Source organism: Canis lupus, chromosome 3, assembly GCF_003254725.2.
Source record: "Canis lupus dingo isolate Sandy chromosome 3, ASM325472v2, whole genome shotgun sequence".
Taxonomy (NCBI): domain Eukaryota; kingdom Metazoa; phylum Chordata; class Mammalia; order Carnivora; family Canidae; genus Canis; species Canis lupus.
In genome coordinates, this window is record NC_064245.1 from 29,336,023 (window position 1) to 29,354,220 (window position 18,198).

The 18,198-nt window shown below is 41.9% G+C and overlaps 1 protein-coding gene and 2 pseudogenes across 7 annotated transcripts in view; all 3 read right to left on the reverse strand.

The window, feature by feature from the left end:
* PDE8B (phosphodiesterase 8B) overlaps positions 1–18,198 on the reverse strand; it is a 265,665-nt gene that overhangs the window by 141,939 nt on the left and 105,528 nt on the right. For 5 of the 7 annotated variants that reach the window (XM_035714326.2, XM_035714324.2, XM_025437150.3 and 2 more), the window contains exon 2: positions 645–704. In XM_035714326.2, coding sequence (XP_035570219.1) covers positions 645–671 — 27 coding nt within the window. In that variant the 5' untranslated portion in view covers positions 672–704. The remainder of the gene's footprint in view (positions 1–644; positions 705–18,198) is intronic. The other 2 variants (XM_035714325.2, XM_025437147.3) reach the window with 1 other exon arrangement.
* Positions 11,191–11,615, reverse strand: LOC112653207 (cytochrome c oxidase subunit NDUFA4-like; annotated as a pseudogene).
* On the reverse strand, positions 14,709–17,096 carry LOC112653206 (heterogeneous nuclear ribonucleoprotein A1-like; annotated as a pseudogene).

Genomic DNA, 18,198 nt, shown 5'->3' on the forward strand with positions numbered 1-18,198 from the left:
AGCAAGATCACATGGCTTTGCTACCTGGCTCAAAGAGCCAAGATTCACATCCAGGTGTGGCTCATAGCAAATGCCCTGCCAGTTGCCACACACAGTTTCTTCCCTTTCTGGCTGCTGCGGGGTATGGAGCAGACCAGTTTTTTGGTGGAAGAGTTGTTCTCCTTCCCAAACCACCATGCACCCTACCTACTCTGTTTATGTTCAAGACAGGGGAGTGTTTAAGTCCTCAAGAAAACAATTTGATTCCTCAAGTATGGTGTTAATAAAAACAAACATTTACAGTAAGGCATATTTACACAGTATTTATGTACACATGGGTGTCTGTAGGATGGCTACGGGCTGTAGTACTGGAAGAGCCCTTCTTTTTTTTTAATTTTTTTTCTAGATTTATTTATTTATTTATGATAGACACACACACACAGGGGGAGAGAGAGAGAGAGAGAGAGGCAGAGACACAGGAGGAGGGAGAAGCAGGCTCCATGCCAGGAGCCCGATGTGGGACGGGACTCCAGGATCGCGCCCTGGGCCAAAGGCAGGCGCCAAACCGCTGAGCCACCCAGGGATCCCCTGGAAGAGCCCTTCTAATGGTGCTCCTATAACCACGTACTCCAAAAACAAAGCACCCATGAATGATGGAGGCGTACCTGAATAGGATCCTGCGTCAGTCTCATGGGCCCAATGCGCACCTCTGCAGAAGAGACCTGCTAAATAAATACCAACATATTAGATGTGTCAAGTCAAACTACAAGAAGTGACAAATTCTTCCTTACTTAGAATATTACATTATACTACTTTGTAGACACTAACTACAAGGATCCAATATACTGATATGGAGTCAGTTTATAAAATGTAATGAGCATAATCCTGGTTTTGTATAAGAATATATACATGTACATGCATTGAAAACATCCTAGAGGATACTATCACATGCTAAGTAGTGGATTTCAGGTTGTCTTTACTTTAAGTACATGGATTTTTAAAACATTGCTTTATGGGAGAAAACCAATAATTATTTTCTGAGCACCTATTATATGCTCAGCACCATACTACAGTTACTTTAAAATCTTAAGTAAAGGTATTTCTCAAATGTGAAAACCAAAACATTTCAAGAGCTGTTCCTCTACTTCTTAATTTTCTTATCTTTATGCTTTAGTAGGAGCCATAAACAGCTTATTCTTACCCGTTTACCACAAATAAACTCATCTGAGTTGCACTTCCTCAAATAAACTGAGGAAGACCATATAAGAGGCAAATTGTGCTCCACGACTTGATCCAGGAATGAGCTTAGGTGTTCAGGGGCCAACACCATCTACCTGCCTTCAGCTGCAAGCAGAAGGCAAGTATTTGTCTGTAATAACTTTGCTCAGATTTCTAAAAGTGGCTCTTTCTAGTAACCTATTGAGGGTCTTGGCCTCACCTCCATGGATTCAATTTTGTTTTTCTCCAAGAGGGAGCAGTCATTTTGCTACCACTTGGAAGCTTATCCTGCATTCTACAGTCAGATAGAACACCTTCAGCAAGCACAAAAGTCAGAGGACTGGAGGCAACAGTAATAAATGAATCAAGGGCCAGAGGAAGCTTTTATCAGTTAACAAAAGCAGAATTTTCTTTAAATTATAATTTTGGGGGCACCCGGGTGGCTCAGTTGGTTAAGCATCTGTCTTCGGTTCAGATCATGATCCCAGGGTCCTTGGATCAAGCCTCACATTGGGCTCCCTGCATGGAGCCTGCTTCTCTCTCTGTCTCTATCTCTCTCTCTGTGTCTCTCATGAATAAATAAATAAAATCTTTTAAAAAAATAAGAAAGAGAAAGAAAAAGAAGGAAGGAAGGAAGGAAGGAAGGAAGGAAGGAAGGAAGGAAGGAAGGAAGGAAGGAAGGAAGGAAGGAAGGAATCTTTAAAAATAAATAGATCAAAAAATTATGATTTTGAAAACTAAAAATTTCCCTTTCTTCTTTCTTCCCTTTTCTCTGTGCTTAATTCCTGGTGGGCATGGTGTGAATCTTCTCCAAAACACGGCTGAATTGGAGACACTCGTTTCCTCTTTAAAATTGATCCCTCAACCCTGGCATCACTGTTTGAAGCAGTGATGCTGGGGGCTTTGGCCTCTCACTCAACCAGCCAGCTTAAAACTCAAAGCCCTATAATGACTGCTCAACAGAGGCTACTGGTCCTCTGTGGTGGGTTCTGCTTGGTGAGGCGGCCTCCAGACAGTGGGCCCTTCTAGTAGGCCTGGCACAATTCTTACCAACTTGGGGTCTCGAGTCCCTGAGCCCACAGACCAGCGATAAGTTCCTTTAGTGTTTTACTGCTGTCTTCAGGTAAAAGAACATGTGATCTTATACTTCTTTCCTTTAAACAAAGCAATATCCTACCAAGTGTTATTGCAGGATACTAGCATGCAGCATAGATGCACAGCCCTCAGAATGATTCCACTGAAAATGATTCAGTGGAATGATTCCCAGGCCTCCTGTGTCACTGGGACTCAGCAGCCCACCCCCCATCCCCAGCTCTACTCAGACACAGTTTTTGTTGTCTGAACCCAACATCATCCTTCAAAAGCAGTGTAACTGCCAGAATTTTACTAAAAAGTTAATAATTAAGCAGTAAAACCAATTTGAGGCAGTAAGATAGAGATCACAGTCCCTGTGATCTCTCTTGGCTTCACTGCACACACCATATACCTAAGCTCCCCTCCAACAGGGCTACAGGTTTTCTCTAGCAAAACTGGCTCCCCAAGGGGTCATCCAGGGGCGGAAAATAAATTAAATATTAAGTATAAAGTTTAAAAGGAATAAAATAAAAAGTGACTCACTTTAGAAGGCTAAGGGACAGAGGACAGGATCCCTGCTAGAAGGGCACAGACTGTCCCCAAAATAATTCACTCTTAACCAATATTTTTCTAACTTTATAAATAACCACCATATGCATGAAGTAGTCATACAAGCACTTTGTGTGTGTGTGTGTGCATGTATGCTGAGAGCTCCCAATACATTCCTGATGAAATCTCTTTAGAACAAATACTATGAAACAGTGTAATGACTGTTGACACACAAATAACTGGATTCTCATAAAGAAAATAATTCTAGGGGATCCCTGGGTGGCTCAGCGGTTTGGTGCCTGCCTTTGGCCCAGGGCATGATCCTGGAGTCCAGGGATGGAGTCCCACATCAGGCTCCCGGCACGGAGCCTGCTTCTCCCTCCTCCTGTGTCTCCCCCCCCCCCCCCCCCCGTCTCTCTCTCTCTATCATAAATAAATAAATAAATAAATAAATAAATAAATCTTTAAAAAAAAAGAAAATAATTCTCATTATTGTCTCCTATTCATTTAGGCCCAAAGGATCCTATTATATATAGTTCAGCTTTTTATGTTGCTGAATTTAGACAGTGCACAGGTCAAGTCACTTTTACATAGGTCATCTTGGTGGGATAAAAGCCCTGAAAGGCAGCATTCATGGGGCTTTAATATCAACATTAAAAGGAAAGCCAATTCTATTTTCCTTATATGTAAGGAAATAGTTACTAATCTGAGTAATTCTGAAATAAAGTCCTTGCATTGTTGTCAACATTCATAAATCTCTTCAACTATAATCATTTTTTTGTCGCGCATTTAATGTCTTTAGAAAACATGATGTTTTTGTTGGAACGATCGAGTAAGCTCAGTATGTTAGCTTCCCAGGGACTATGAGGTTTTGAATAAAGAGGAAGAGGAGCTCTGATGGGAGGAGAAAAACCTTCTGAATCACTTATGATCACAATTCAGAAGGGGGAAGAAAAAAAAACCCTTAAGTTTATTACCTCACTGGGATTTAATAAAGATTTTCACGTACTCTATATCTTTTAATTTGGAGATGTAGATAAGTATTACTTCTTTATGTGTGTGCGCTAATGAGGAAACAGGCCCAGAGTTGAGAAGGTGGTGAAAAAGTGACATGTTAAAACTCCTAGCATATGTTAGATACTGTGGTAGGAACTTAACATGTATTTTCTCAATTCTCAAAATCCATCTCATTATTTTAGCTCTGAATTAGAACAGGCTCAAGTATCCTGTGGTATCAAAGAGATCCAAAATTTCAGTGATCTAATAATATAAGGATTTTTTCATACCAAATGCACTATGGTGCCAAGGTGATTTTCCAAATCAATTCCTCCTTGTGGATACTTAGCAGTCCAGGCTAAGAGACAGTCAGGGGGAGAGTCACAGAAAACTCAGGCATGGGTTTTTAAAACCTCAGCCTGAAAGTTACACAGTACTTGCCCTCAGCCCATTGGTCAGAGCTAGTCACATGGTCCCACTTCACTGTAAGGAGGCAGGACGTCTAAGGAAGCAAAAGGGTTGTAGTTACATAGGCCTTTTTAAACTTTGCCAAGAGAACACCTGATGATCATGTGAACACTCTTCAAGCCCCCAGCTCTCTCCCGGGGACTGTGCTAGGAGGCATTTCCACAGGAGTGACCTTAGTAGGAGACGGGCAATGGCCACGGAGAGTATGGAATTTTCAAAGTAACACTCAACCTAGAACACATCCTTTTCCTGCCATGACAGCAAAGACCCTACAACTTTCTTCCACAGCCTGCATGCATCCAGCGTTTTAACCTCTGCTTGACCCAGTTCGGCAGGAAGCTGCCACTGCAAGCAGAACCAAGGAGACAGTTTCGCAAGTTTGGTAGACCACCTTCAAGACCCCTGCCTCTCCCGTCTCTACCCACTTCCTCCCAGCCCTGTTTCACTGTGTCACTTCTACACCCAAGTTGGGGCCTCAGTTTACCAGCTCCTTTAGTCCTGACCTACACTTAGCTCACTGTCCCTTGGCTTCCATTTTCCCTCTTGGACTCTGCTCCCATTCATCTGACTTTGGTTTCCATGTCCAAGAGAAGTCAATCATCTCAACAGAATGGCAGACCTTATTCTTGTCAGCGCTGAGGGCTAGTACAAGGCAGTGACCAGCAGAGGCAAACCTGCAGCAGGTCTATTCATGGCAGCAGCAGTTTGCAGACACAGAAGCCTACTGCCTACATGTCATCAATCTATGAAGGAGTATTTACGAACATAAACAAGAGACCATTTACTGATGTCTCTGTAACCAAGCCAAGAATCTCCACTTCAAAGGGTGAACTTTGAGCAACTGCAGATGCACAGATCCTCAATTAGTGTATTAGCTCTGATTCCAGGAAGTAAAGAAGTTTGCCAAGGTCACAGGAGCAAGCAAAGGACAGGCTCATAGATAACATAATTCTAGTGCCCAGGGGGAGAGGAGGATAGGACAAGAATGTTAAGAGATACACTTACTAGTCACTCTGACCACACATCTTTCCCCAACAGCCCAATGAGGAAGGACTGTGGGCTGACAGTACAGTCTTAACTATCCCATGTTTACAGTATGTTAGATATTTATATGCATACATATGTATGCAGGTTAACATGCACATGCATATATATGAAGCAAGGTAACCGATTCAGATTCAGGTGAGTTGGCTCTCTATGAAAAAAAGTCCTATTTTGTAGCATTTGCTGATTCTCTGATTTAAATACCTTCACTTCAGCTAATCTCAAGCTAGCAACACAGGTTCCTGCCCATGTGACTGGATCTGTAGCTTTTCATTCTGAATGAAAAAAGTTTGTGAGTGGCAAACTCATTGGTCTTTGCTGGTCTACAAATGATTTTCACTTACTTTTGTTTGATAGTTTAATGAGATACAGAATTCTGGCTGATAGATATTTTCCCCTCAAACTTTAAAGATGGGAGGAAGGAGAGAGTACTTTTGGTTCTCAAGGTGGGAAGATCAAGAATGTTTCATGAAGGCAAATAGGTCATAAAGAACAAGAGACTGGCTTGGGAGAAGAAATTCCAGATATATGGAACAACAGAAGCAAAGGCATGGAGATAAGAAGGCAAAGGTACAATGGCAGAGAAAATGAAGACTGGAAGGGTTGAGGTCAATTCCTGGAAGGTATGTGCCACCATCCTCACCCCCACCCAACCCCTTTTATTTTCCTGTAGGCACCAACCACATTTTAGATTTCTGAGCGGAAAATGAACAGGACCCAATTTAGGACTTGGGGGTGGGGAATAAATCAAACATATAGTTTGTCTACTTTCTGGATAGGTAAGAACAGACCTAGCAAAACACACAGTGCTATGAGTAGGAACTAGAGCAGTGAAATTAAGTGGGGAAAATGTCATAACGAACACGAAAATGACAAAAAAAAAAAAAAAAAAACCCACACAGCTTGGCCCTATTTCAATGGAGAACAAAGTCCAAGATGAAAATCGACTGGTCAGGTCAGGTAGCTAGAAGACATAATCTGGAAAGAAGTCAAGGTAGTTCAGGCTAATTCATCTGTCACTGCACCACACTCCCTGCTGGTGACCTCCACATCTCTGGGTATTTCCGGCTTTTGGAGTTTTCTTAGAGAACCTGGATTAAGGTTTCAGAGCTTGCCTCAAAAAGGAAGCAAGTGAGAACTCGGGAAGAAAAGCAGTTGACCTAGAAAGCCCTTGCTACCCCATCTGCCCAGCACAGCACACCCGCCCCTCGAGCAGCTGCTCGGTGCCCCCACCCTCTGAGGGTTGTCCAAGCCCAGCTGCACCAAGACGCCCCTAATAGCTCTCCTCAGCACCCTACTCTACTGCACAGTTACTTGTTGTATTATTCATTTAGTTAGCTTCCCCTGGGCAAGACCGAGTTTCCTAGGAGATAGAGTGTTCCTCACAGTTTTATCCCCAGCGTCTAGAAGGTAGTCAATAAATAAATGAAACTGAATTCAACTGCTTAAAACCATGTGGGTTTTAAGTAACAGAGTCAGGAATTGAAACTTGATTTTTTCCCCCTAGACACACCCAGTACAACGTTCTTCCATTATGCTCTAGAATTTAGAGAATTCTGACCGCTTTTCTGCCACGAGGTTCTGGACTTCATACTGGTGTTGCTACAGAGATGATCCAGTACCCAGCAATCCCTGCTCAGGTCCTGGTAGTCTGTACTACTGTGAGCAGGGCTGCCACTAGGGCTAAGGAGAAACAAGTGAGGTATGTACGTACATGGGTGTCTGGGCCAGCGTGGCGGGCTTCCTTCGCTTCAGTCATCCACAGAATAAGCTCAAAGTCTGAGTCTTCCCCCTTCAGGGACTTCATATCTGGAACCCCTTCCTCTCCACCCTCAGCAGTACTGAAAATTCACCTAAGTGTACATATGCACACCACCCAGGGCAAGTGTGACCTCACTTCCGTGAGGGAGGGGCGACTCCATGGTAAGTCATGTTGATCACAAAAGGGATCTGCTGTGGGCTCAGAAAAAGGCATTTTTAAATATGTTAATCAACTCTGCCTGCTGTCCTGCTGGCTCTGGCTTTAGTGATTAATTCTCTCAAGGTGCCCCTGTCCACCCTCCATTCCCAGGCCAAAAATCTTTCTTTATTCCTCTGAGCAAGCAAAGTCTGTGTTTGACTTTTGCCTTTTTGTTTCAAGAGCATGCACGTGCACACACACACACCCCTGTAGAGGGAGGCAGAGGGGGTAGGAGAGAGAATCTCACGCAGACTCCCCGCTGAGCACAGAGCCCAATGCCAGGCTCCATCCCACAACCCTGAAATCATGAGCTAAGTCAAAAATCAAGAATTGGATGCTTAATCAATTGAGCCACCCAGGTGCCCCTACTTTTGCCTGTTTCATAGGCCCATACCTGCAGCACTTACTATGAGGCTGCACATCCCTGCCTCATCCTGGCCCCCACTCTATGCCCCCCCCCCGCCCACCCTCTGGCATGCTTTCTTCTGTCTCTTTGTCAGCCATGGGGCCTTGGCAGTGGGCTTTGCCCTCATACTAGCCTCCAGCCCTCCCTTTGCTTTGCTTCCAGCCACCCTAGAGCACCTGCTCTGCTCTGCAGCCCCAGACCTTTCAGTGCCCCGTAGGTGGTTCCAACCCACCCGTCCCCGTCCTGCTGCCAATTCTCTCACCTAGACATTCTCAGCCTATGCTTCATGTTCCAAGTACCTGGGACTTATTATATGTATGAATGCCCAAGTCCTACTTCAAACCACAAGAATAAGAATCTCTAAGGATGGGGCCTGGGAATCAGCATTTTAAAATCACAGGTGAAACTAGGGTTGAGAACCACTGGTCTATCCTGAGCAGACACGTCTGTTGTCAACAGCAGACTCAATTACTTATTAATTTATTTGATATCAAGTGAGTCCTTACCCTGTGAATGGCATCAAAACCCACCCAGTGACCCCCTCCAAAATCACAAGATCACTTAGGCAAGAAAAAGATTCAATCCTTCATATTTGATAATTTCCCCAAACCAGTATCTCCAAATAACAACTTAAAAATGATTAGATCTGTTACAAACAGATGAAAGATTATTCATATTCATTAGATACTCATAGTGGGTGACAGATCTACCAGCTTTGTTTCGTGCTCTCTTTCATGTTCTACTAGAAGAGTACATTCATTTGGCAGCATGATGCTTCATCCCAATACATACAGATAACTACTCATCAAAATATACCACTGTAAAAGACATCAACTTGACTTTTGAAATTTAAAACTTCTATTCAAGAGTGCCTGGGTGGCTCAGTGGTTGAGCATCTGCCTTTGGCTCAGGTCGTAATCCTGGGGTCCTGGGATTGAGTCCTGCACTGGGCTCCCTGCATGGAGCCTGCTTCTCCCTCTGCCTATGTCTCTGCCTCTCTCTCTGTGTTTCTCATGAATAATTAAAATCTTTGTTTAAAAATAAATAAATAAATAAATAAATAAATAAATAAATAAATAAATAAATAAATCTTCTTAAAAAATCAAAGCAAAAGCAAGAGACACTCCAGTAAAGGGCGGGGGGGGGGGGGGAGGGAGAGCCCAAGAGATAATAAAATAAAAATCAGGAAACAATCAAGTATTAGTAACCAGAACGAAAATGTCTAAAAACAATCAGTGAAAAGACAACCAAAAAGGAAGTTGGGCAAAGATGGGAAAAAGAACTCAGAGAAGGAAATATAAATATTAAGAGATGCTCAATCGTTAGTAATCAGGAAAGTAAATTTTAAATTACAATGAGATACTATGTCATACCCAGCCATTTTTTTAAAAAAGCAACAGAATGGTAGAATTAAGATGCTAAACAGTATCAACCAGAAGGTTGACTCACAGGAACTCCTATACTGTTGGTGGGTGTGTAAATTGGTTCAGCCACTTTGAAAAATATTGAGAATTTCTAATAAAGACAAGCATTTATCCTACAATCCAGCTCCTATGTGATACCTGTGGGTTTCTCTGCAGGATAAGAAGGCATTTACAAAAATACTTGGAGCAAAATTCAACAAAAATTTGGAGACAGCCTAATCCATAATCCATTAGCATCCATCACCAGAAAAAAAAGTATTTTGAGGAATATCCATGCAATGGAATATTATACTATGAAAAATATATCAACTAAGAGCTACCCATTCAAAATGGATGAATCTCACAAATGTCAAGTTAAAAAAAAAAGGATTTAGAAAAATACCTCAGAATACCACTTAAAGTTTTAAATTATTTAAAATACTGAATATAGTGCACCTGAGTGGCCCAGCTGGTTAGGCATCTGCCTTCAGGTCATGATCCCAAGATCCTGGGATGGAGCCCCCCCAGTTGGGCTCCCTGCACAGCAGGGAGTCTGCTTCTCCTTCTCCCTCTGCCACTCTCCCCCCACCCTCAGGCTCTCTCTTTCTCTTTCAAAAATAAATAGCAAATAAATAACTGAATATAGTGTAGGAATATTATAACAGTACAGAGAAAAGCTTATAAATTCCCATTTAAGCCATAAGGTCCCACTGGTCGAAAGGAAAAGGGGATATATTTAGGGAAGGAACTACCAGGGCCTTCAGTTACTGTTCATGATCTATTTTTTATTAAGCAGTGAGTAATGACTATATAGGTATTTACTGAATTATTTCCCTCATCTGTTGTCTAAATACTTCAAAAAAAAAAGTTATAATGTATTTTATTGGAAAAGTCTATTTTCTAGTTTATTTTCTAGTTTTGAAATAACATTAACTGAGCAGTAACCACTATACAAATAACCAACACATACTATTTCTTTCTTACTATAAAATCTTTATTTGGTAAAACAAGGTAGTATATTTAAAATTCCTCAAAATATGGATAAAATTTCCTTGAAGCTCAGTAAAATGAAATCCTAGAAAAGTGGGTTGGGACTCAGGGGTCCTTGTTCAAATTAACTGCTCTGTGCCTCATTATGAAGGGGCTTATGAATCCCCCAAGCATCAGCATATAATGGTCACAGCGACTGCACTTGTTTACCACTGAAGAATTTAAACTCTGGGGCATCCATGTGGCACAGTCGGTTAAGCGTCCCACTCCTGGTTTCAGCTCAAGTCATCTCATGGGTTGTGAGATTGAGCCCCATTAGCTGCTTGGGACTTTCTCTCCTTCCTCCCCCCACCCTTTGCTTGCACTCCCTCTCACTCTCTCTAAAATAAATAATTAAAAAAAAAAAAAAGGATTTAAAATTCTATCATGGTTAAGCACCTCACCCAAGGGGCTAGAGTTGAGATTTAAGCCCAGACCCACCTTACTTAGAAGGCCATGCTCTTATATATTCACTAATATTTGTTCTAGAAAAGTCTTAAAATGCTATGCAAAGAAACTAAGTAAAACTTGTAAAAGTGATTTATAATTAAATGAAAGATCTGTTTGAAAGATGAGCATAGGCCAAATGAAGTGGGAGAGCAGAATGTACAGCCTATGCCACAGCCAACACGCTGTCAGTCAAGGAGGGAGACATGGCCTCATGCACAAGATGAGACTGTGATGGGCTTTCCAGCATTGTCTTGCAATGCCCCCCACCCACCCCCTCAATGACTGGGGAATGGACAACAAGGCTATTCTTTCTCAACAAGTATCACTGCTACCCTCAGCTAAGGGGAAAACAGTATCATCCATCACACTGTGCCCAGAAAACATTGCAGTAAGAAAGGATAGGGGCCATCGAGGCCATCCTCAGGCTAAACACATGGGTGCTGTCAGCTCCTAACACAGAAAAGTGGCCAGCATGGCCTAATGGGGGAGGCACCCCCCCTCCTGCCCCAGAAATCAGATGAAAGAAATTATCATTTTTTTAATTTTATTTTTTCCCTTAAATTCTAAGTTTATTTCCTATACTCTAAAGTTCAGAGAAGTTTTTCAGCACTAAATAGTGACACATATCAAGTTTCAGATATTTATTATTCAGTGTAAACCCCAACACAATACACCAACACGATTTTGTGCTTTTAGAGGGGAAATACTTCCTGGATAAGTGGATAATTGTGCGGATGGCTTCTGGAAGACTTTCATTCTAAGCAGCTTTATAGTGAAACATTAATGATAGAAGTCTGGACCTCTTTCTTCAGTTTGCTATAATCTACACTCACTGAGTAGAACTTGTATTGATCATTGAGACCCAGTTGTTCCAAGGTTCTGGGTTATTCTTCCTATCCCAACTAACATCTGGATTGAACAATGCCAAGCACAACACATACAGCGCTGCTCCAGTACCTCCTGCCCCAATAAATATGAAGAGGGGGATCAAGCTCGGATGCTTCTTGGCCTGACTGATGGTCTGGCGTAACATGGTTGCGGCAAGGTCTCCTGTGCAGGAGAAGGAAAAACCGTGTTGCTGCAAGGCCCGGAACTAAGTAATGCCTCTATTTTTTAAATTTTATTTAGGTTCAACTTGCCAATGTATGACACCCTAGCCATGGGAAAAGAATTCTGATACCAATTGGAGGTTGAAATAAAAAGGGAAAAAATGGTCAAGAATACAATCTATTAAATGGGTGAACCCCGAAGGAGGTAAGCACAAGGAAGCCTTATAGAAAACTGGCTTTGGAAGGAAAAAAAAAAAAGAAAAGAAAAAGAAAACCAAAAAACCCTAACTGCACTTAGATACTATGATGTCAAAGGGCTTTACATTACACGTGCAGTCCGAAAACCAAGGCACCCGCTTTACAGACGTGACACTTCTGCCAGGATCACTAGGTTTAGTGTGTAGAAAGATAACACTGATCCCAGATTCCAAAGGTCAAATCCAGAGTCTGAGCTGGAAAGCAGAGGAATTTAGAGGCAACCGCAAAACGTGATATCCCTCAAATACCTTCCTTCCTTTTATTAGGGATATTACTGATAATAAAACTGCCTGGATGGCTTAGCATTTACAATTACATTGTGTAACAGAGGATGAACAAAGCACAGTGGATCTCTAATTATTCAGGAGGCAGTTATCCAGATTGTGGAAAAACCCAGGCATTTCTGATGCTCTTCCAGCCTGCTGCAGGCCTTCTCATGAACATTAAATGAAGGCAAGAGAAAGTTAAAGGGGGTGATATTCAAATCAGTCAATTGTGCTACATGGTCAGCAGTTCTGATAGATTGGATGGGCAAGGGAACAGAAACCATCTGCCAAAAAATGAGTTTGAGGTTTCCTGTGGATTTCAATTATCCATACAGCCTCTGTTCTCAATTTTGTCATTGATAAGCTAGAGTTGCCTTGGAGAACCAATAGCAAAATGTCTCCCCTGCTCAGCTCCAGGACAATCTCACACTAGGGCCCCAGGGACCCTGAAACAACTGTATTTTTCACCACACCTAGTATTGCACCAAAAATTCAACCACGTGTGCTTTCTTGACTCTCGTGTGTCAGGGCCACTCACACTCGTATAAAAGGCAACTATCAATCCCTGAGTCCAGGGATCACATGGACATCAGGATTAATGAATCAGTGTTAAGCTCTGATTCCCAATTAAAAACAAAGCCCATTTAAAATTAAGTAATTCATTTGGAGAGTTAGGTGGTTTTGAAATATCTACTTTATGCGAATGGTATATAAATACTTAGTACTTGAAACTTATATATTAGGAAGTCAATACTCTTAATTAAACATTTGCAAAGTCATGTCACTAGTGGGCTTTTTTAAAATTAAAGGCTTTGAAAATTATAAAAACTGCACTTTTGTGTTCCAAACTCCCTCTCTATATTTACACTTTTTAATCTTATTTTATCAATGTGATCTATTAGAACAGAAATTTGGGAAAATAAAGTTGCTGTTTAATGTTGAAGATTAAAGTTTTGCCTCTTTTCATCCCCTCTTCCTTCTCACCTCCACTACCTTAACCCGACCAGGAAAGTTGTTAGCCAGAAGTTCATTTGAGAAATGATAAACTTGCTCATAGATTAATGATAGATTGCTGAAGTGTAAAGTATTAAATATTTTATTAAGTGAAGAAAGGATGAGAAAATGGAACATTCTCTGCATCGATTTAGTACAATATGCCTTTTTATGTTTTGAAAAGTCATACCATTAAAAAGGGTAAAATAGAACAATTTTAAAATTAAAAAATTAAATTATATTCATGAAAAGTCACGTGTAAAATGCAAATGCCCATTTTTTTAAAGAGTTTGGCTTATTTGGCATAAACAATTATTTTTGAACAGTTATTCATAAAAACCACAATTCGCATCCTAAAAATGTAGGACTTCAGTTAAACACTACACAATTAAAACCTCAGTATTATTAGAAAGCTAGCATGCAAGACAGCTGTCCCTGAGATTGTATCCCCAGGGCTCTGTGATCCCTCCTCTAAGATTTCACACACTAGCAGTCAAGTTCCCACTGTGCCCTGGCCCTCTGGTTCTACTGGGGCTTATATCAAAAGTCAATGGAACAACACCCACAATCTTATTTCTTCTTTTCCAAAAATATTTAAGATTCAGAGACAAGGACAAGGGAACACCGTAGGGGTAAAAGCAATCTCTTTACAGGTGTGGCTGAGCAGAGGAAGGCCCCATAGCAGAACTCTATGAAGTTCAGTTTCATTTTTTCATAGACTTCTATATGTATGGATATACTCTGCCTATATTCCACATCTCTATTTTCTTTTAAATCTTCTATTTCCCTTTCATTTGTTTTTTCTTCTTTTTTCCAACTTCTTCCCCTACAGTGCTTTCTTTTTTTTTTTTTTTTAATTTTTATTTATTTATGATAGTCACACACAGATAGAGAGAGAGAGGCAGAGACACAGGCAGAGGGAGAAGCAGGCTCCATGCACCGGGAGCCCGACGTGGGATTCGATCCCGGGTCTCCAGGATCGTGCCCTGGGCCAAAGGCAGGCGCCAAACCGCTGCGCCACCCAGGGATCCCGCCTACAGTGCTTTCTATATTGTTTATTTATTCTTAAGTGCTTCCATTGGATTTTCATTTCTTAAAGTTTCTTTGGGTTTTTTTTTCTTAATATTTTATTTATTTATTCATGAGAGGCACACAGAGAGAGAGAGGCAGAGACACAGGCAGAGGGAGAAGTAGGCTCCATGCAGGGAGCCCGATGTGGGACTCGGTCCCAGGTCTCCAGGATCACACCCTGGGCCAAAGGTGGCGCTAAACCGCTGAGCCACCCAGGGATCCCCTTAAAATTTCTTTTGTTTTTAGGTCTACACTTCTGAGTAATTTTTTTTAAAGATTTATTTATTTATGATAGACACACACAGAGAGAGAGAGAGAGGCAGAGACACGGGAGGAGGGAGAAGCAGGCTCCATGCCAGGAGCCTGATGCGGGACCCGACCCTGGGACTCCAGGATCGCGCTCTGGGCCAAAGGCAGGCGCTAAACCGCTGAGCCACCCAGGGATCCCCCTCACTTCTGAGTTATTAACTCTCTTTTTCATATCTCTGTTGTTTATCATTTAATCTGTGTTTTTCTAATTTGGATTCCTGCTGTTCTTTCATAGCTTTCAACTGCTTTGTAATTTCTTTTACCTAATTTTGAAATATTAGGTTGCAGCTTTGTCTCTGTTTTATATATTCTTTGAGAATATTAAATCATTTATTGATTATACATGATAATGGATGATACACAAGCTTTAATCCCATCTATAATTTTATCTGATACCATAATTCAATTTAGATATGTTGCATAGGATGTGCCAACAACCATAATAACCAAATAAACTCCAGGACTTCGCTTGGGTGACCCTTTTAACGGTGAACTCCAGGTCACAATACATTAACTGTCAGTTCAACCACACGAAGGTTTGTGGAGACAATGGCTTCTATGCCCAGGCAGGTTGCAAATAAATTTCGAATGGAACCTGGCATCACCCGGAAGGAATCCTAACTTCACACTGTTGGGGTAGTTTACCAAGATGGCTTCAGAGTAGACTAACTTTACACAGCACATTTTTAAAAAGATGCATTTATTCAGCATCATGATCAGACATTTACATTTAGCAAACAGCATGGGTGCATAAAAAAAAAAATCTACATCAAAACCCTTTGCCGGAATGCTTTACACTCTCCACAGAACAGAAACTAAAATAACCTGTTTTATACAATTAGTCACAAATACAGTCCTTGAGTTTTTTGCCCATACACACGTCTAAGACGTGTCTTCTTTGTAGCAGCCAGGCCCTGCCACCACCTGCTCGGCTGAGTTCACAAATCTGTTGTAACCTGTAGCTTCCCTGTCCCTTCTGTGGCTCTCCTCTCCTGCTAAGCTTTGTTTCCTGGCAGTAATTAAAACCTTCCGCCACAGCCATGGCTGCTGCTGCTGCTGCTGGAACCGCCACAGCCACCTTGGTTTCATGGTTTGGCAAAGTATTGGCCTCCACCACCATAGGGGCCAGAGCTTCTGCCTCCAAAATCTCCTCCCTTCGTGGGTCCAAAATTTGAGGATTGATTGTTGTAACTGCCAAAATCGTTACAGCTTCCGCCACCTCCAAAGTTGCTTCCACCATTACCAAATCCGTTCTAGCCATCCCCACCTGCCACCCTGTCCACCACCACCTCGACTGCCACCGAAGCCACCTCGACCACTGAAGTTCCCTCCACGACCAAAGTTGTCATTCCCACCAAAACCACCTCCACGACCACCACCAAAGTTTCCAGAACCACTTCGGCCTCTCTGGCTGGATGAAGCACTAGCCATCTCTTGCTTCGATAGGGCTTTCCTTACCACACAGCTGTGGCCATTCACAGTGTGGTATTTTTGAATGACAATCTTGTCTACAGAGTCATGGTCATCAAATGTCACAAAAGCAAAACCTCTCTTCTTGCCACTGCCTCGGTCAGTCATGATCTCAATCACTTCAATTTTCCCATACTGTTCAAAATAATCTCTTAGATGATGTTCTTCAGTGTCTTCTCTAATGCCGCCAACAAAAATCTTTTGCACAGCTAAGTGGGCACCAGGTCTGTGAGAATCTTCTCGAGACAGCCCTCTTAGGTTCCACCACTCTTCCATCCACCTTGTGTGGCCCTGCACTCATGGCTGCGTCCGCCTCCTCCACGGTGGCCTACGTGGCGAACCCAGAGCCTCTGGGGCGCTTGGTGTCTGGATCTCTCACTACCACATTGCTCAGAATGGCTCCTCAGGCTTCCATCGGTTGTTTCAAAGCTCAAACCTCCGATGAAGGGCTTCCGCAGCTGCTCAGGTCCTTTGGGAGACTCGGACTTAGCCATGACGGCGGTGGGAGGGGAGACTTGAACGATGCTTACTCGGCGGCGTCCAGGGGCACAAAGCTCGTCTGTTTTATAAGCGCGTTGTTCCTGGACGCCTTCCCTGTCTGCCATTCGGAGCCCAGGAAGCACCCTCCACTTCGGCTATTCTTCTCAAACCAACTCTCCAAGCCCCCCACTCCTAGTAAGACTACCCTCCCTTTCTTGTGACGAGTGCTCACGGGCAAGGCCTGGGCCACTAGCCCTCAGAACAAGAAGCCCTTCCAGCTTCCAGCCGTTTCTTCCCGGGAGCTCCTGGTTACTACCGGTGCTTTGGTCCCGACCACTCATACTGTGCAGTTTACACACAGACTCGGATACTTTGCTTTGTAAAAGATGCTCCTTGTGAGTTAACATGGTTCACTAATACTATTGCTCTCTGTCTTCCTTCATGAGGAGAATTAAAGGGATAAGAAAAAGGAGACTGTAAAAGCAGGATCCAAGAAAGAAAAAACTGCTAAGTTGCACTTTATTAAAACTAAAATCTTCTGCTTTAAAGAGTCTGTGAAAAGACTGAAAAGTTAAGCCACAGATAGTGAGAAAGTATTTTCAAACATTTATCTAATAAAAGACTTGTGTCCAAAATATACAAAGAACCCTTAAAACTCAACAATAAGAAAACAAACAATCCAATTGAAAAATGGGCAAAATATCTGGACAGACACCCTAACAAAGAAGATACACAGATGCAAAGATGTTCAGCATCATTTGTCACTACAGAATTGCAAATAAAAACAGTGAGGATACCAATGCACACCTGTTAGGATGGCTAAAATCCAAAAAAAACTGACAATGCCAATTACTGGCAAGAATGATTATTTACAAGAGCAAAAACAAAGAAATTTAAGAATGAAGTCTTTCATTCAAACATTTCTTCAGCAAACATTTTTTTTTCAATTTTTAGTTAAACTTTAGTTAACATATAGTGCAACATTGGTTTCAGGAGTAGAATTCAGTGGTTCATCACTTACATACAACACCCAGAGCTCATCACAGGTGCTCTCCTTAAAACCCATCACCAGCCAGCCAGCCCATCCCCCCACTCTCCTCCCCTCCAGTAACCCTCAGTTTGTTCTTTATCATTAAGAGTTTCATGATTTGTTTTCCTCTCTTTTTCCCCATTCCCATATGATCATCTGTTTTGTTTCTTAAATTCCACATACGAGTGAAATCATGTGGTACTTGTCTTTCTCTGACTTATTTCATTTAGCAATACATTTTAGCTCCATCCATGTCACTACAAATGGCAAGATCTCAGTCTTTTTGGTGGGTAATATTTCATTGTGTGTGTGTGTGTGTGTGTGTGTATATATATATATATATATAACCACTTTTTCTTTATCCACTCATCAGTAGATGGACATCTGGGCTCTTTCCGTAGTTTGGCTATTGCTGATAATCCTGCTATAAACATTGAGATGCATGTGCCCCTTTGAATCTGTATTTTTGTATCCTTTGCGTAAATACCCAATAATGCAATTGCTGGGTCATAGGATAGCTCTATTTTTAACTTTTTGAGGAACCTCCATACTGTTTTCCAGTGTGGCTGCACCAGTTTGCATTTCCATCAACAGTAAAACAGAGTTCCCCTTTCTCCACATCCTTGCCAGCACCTATTGTGTCTTGTGTTGTTAATTTTAGCAATTCAGACAGTTATGAGGTGGTATCTCATCATG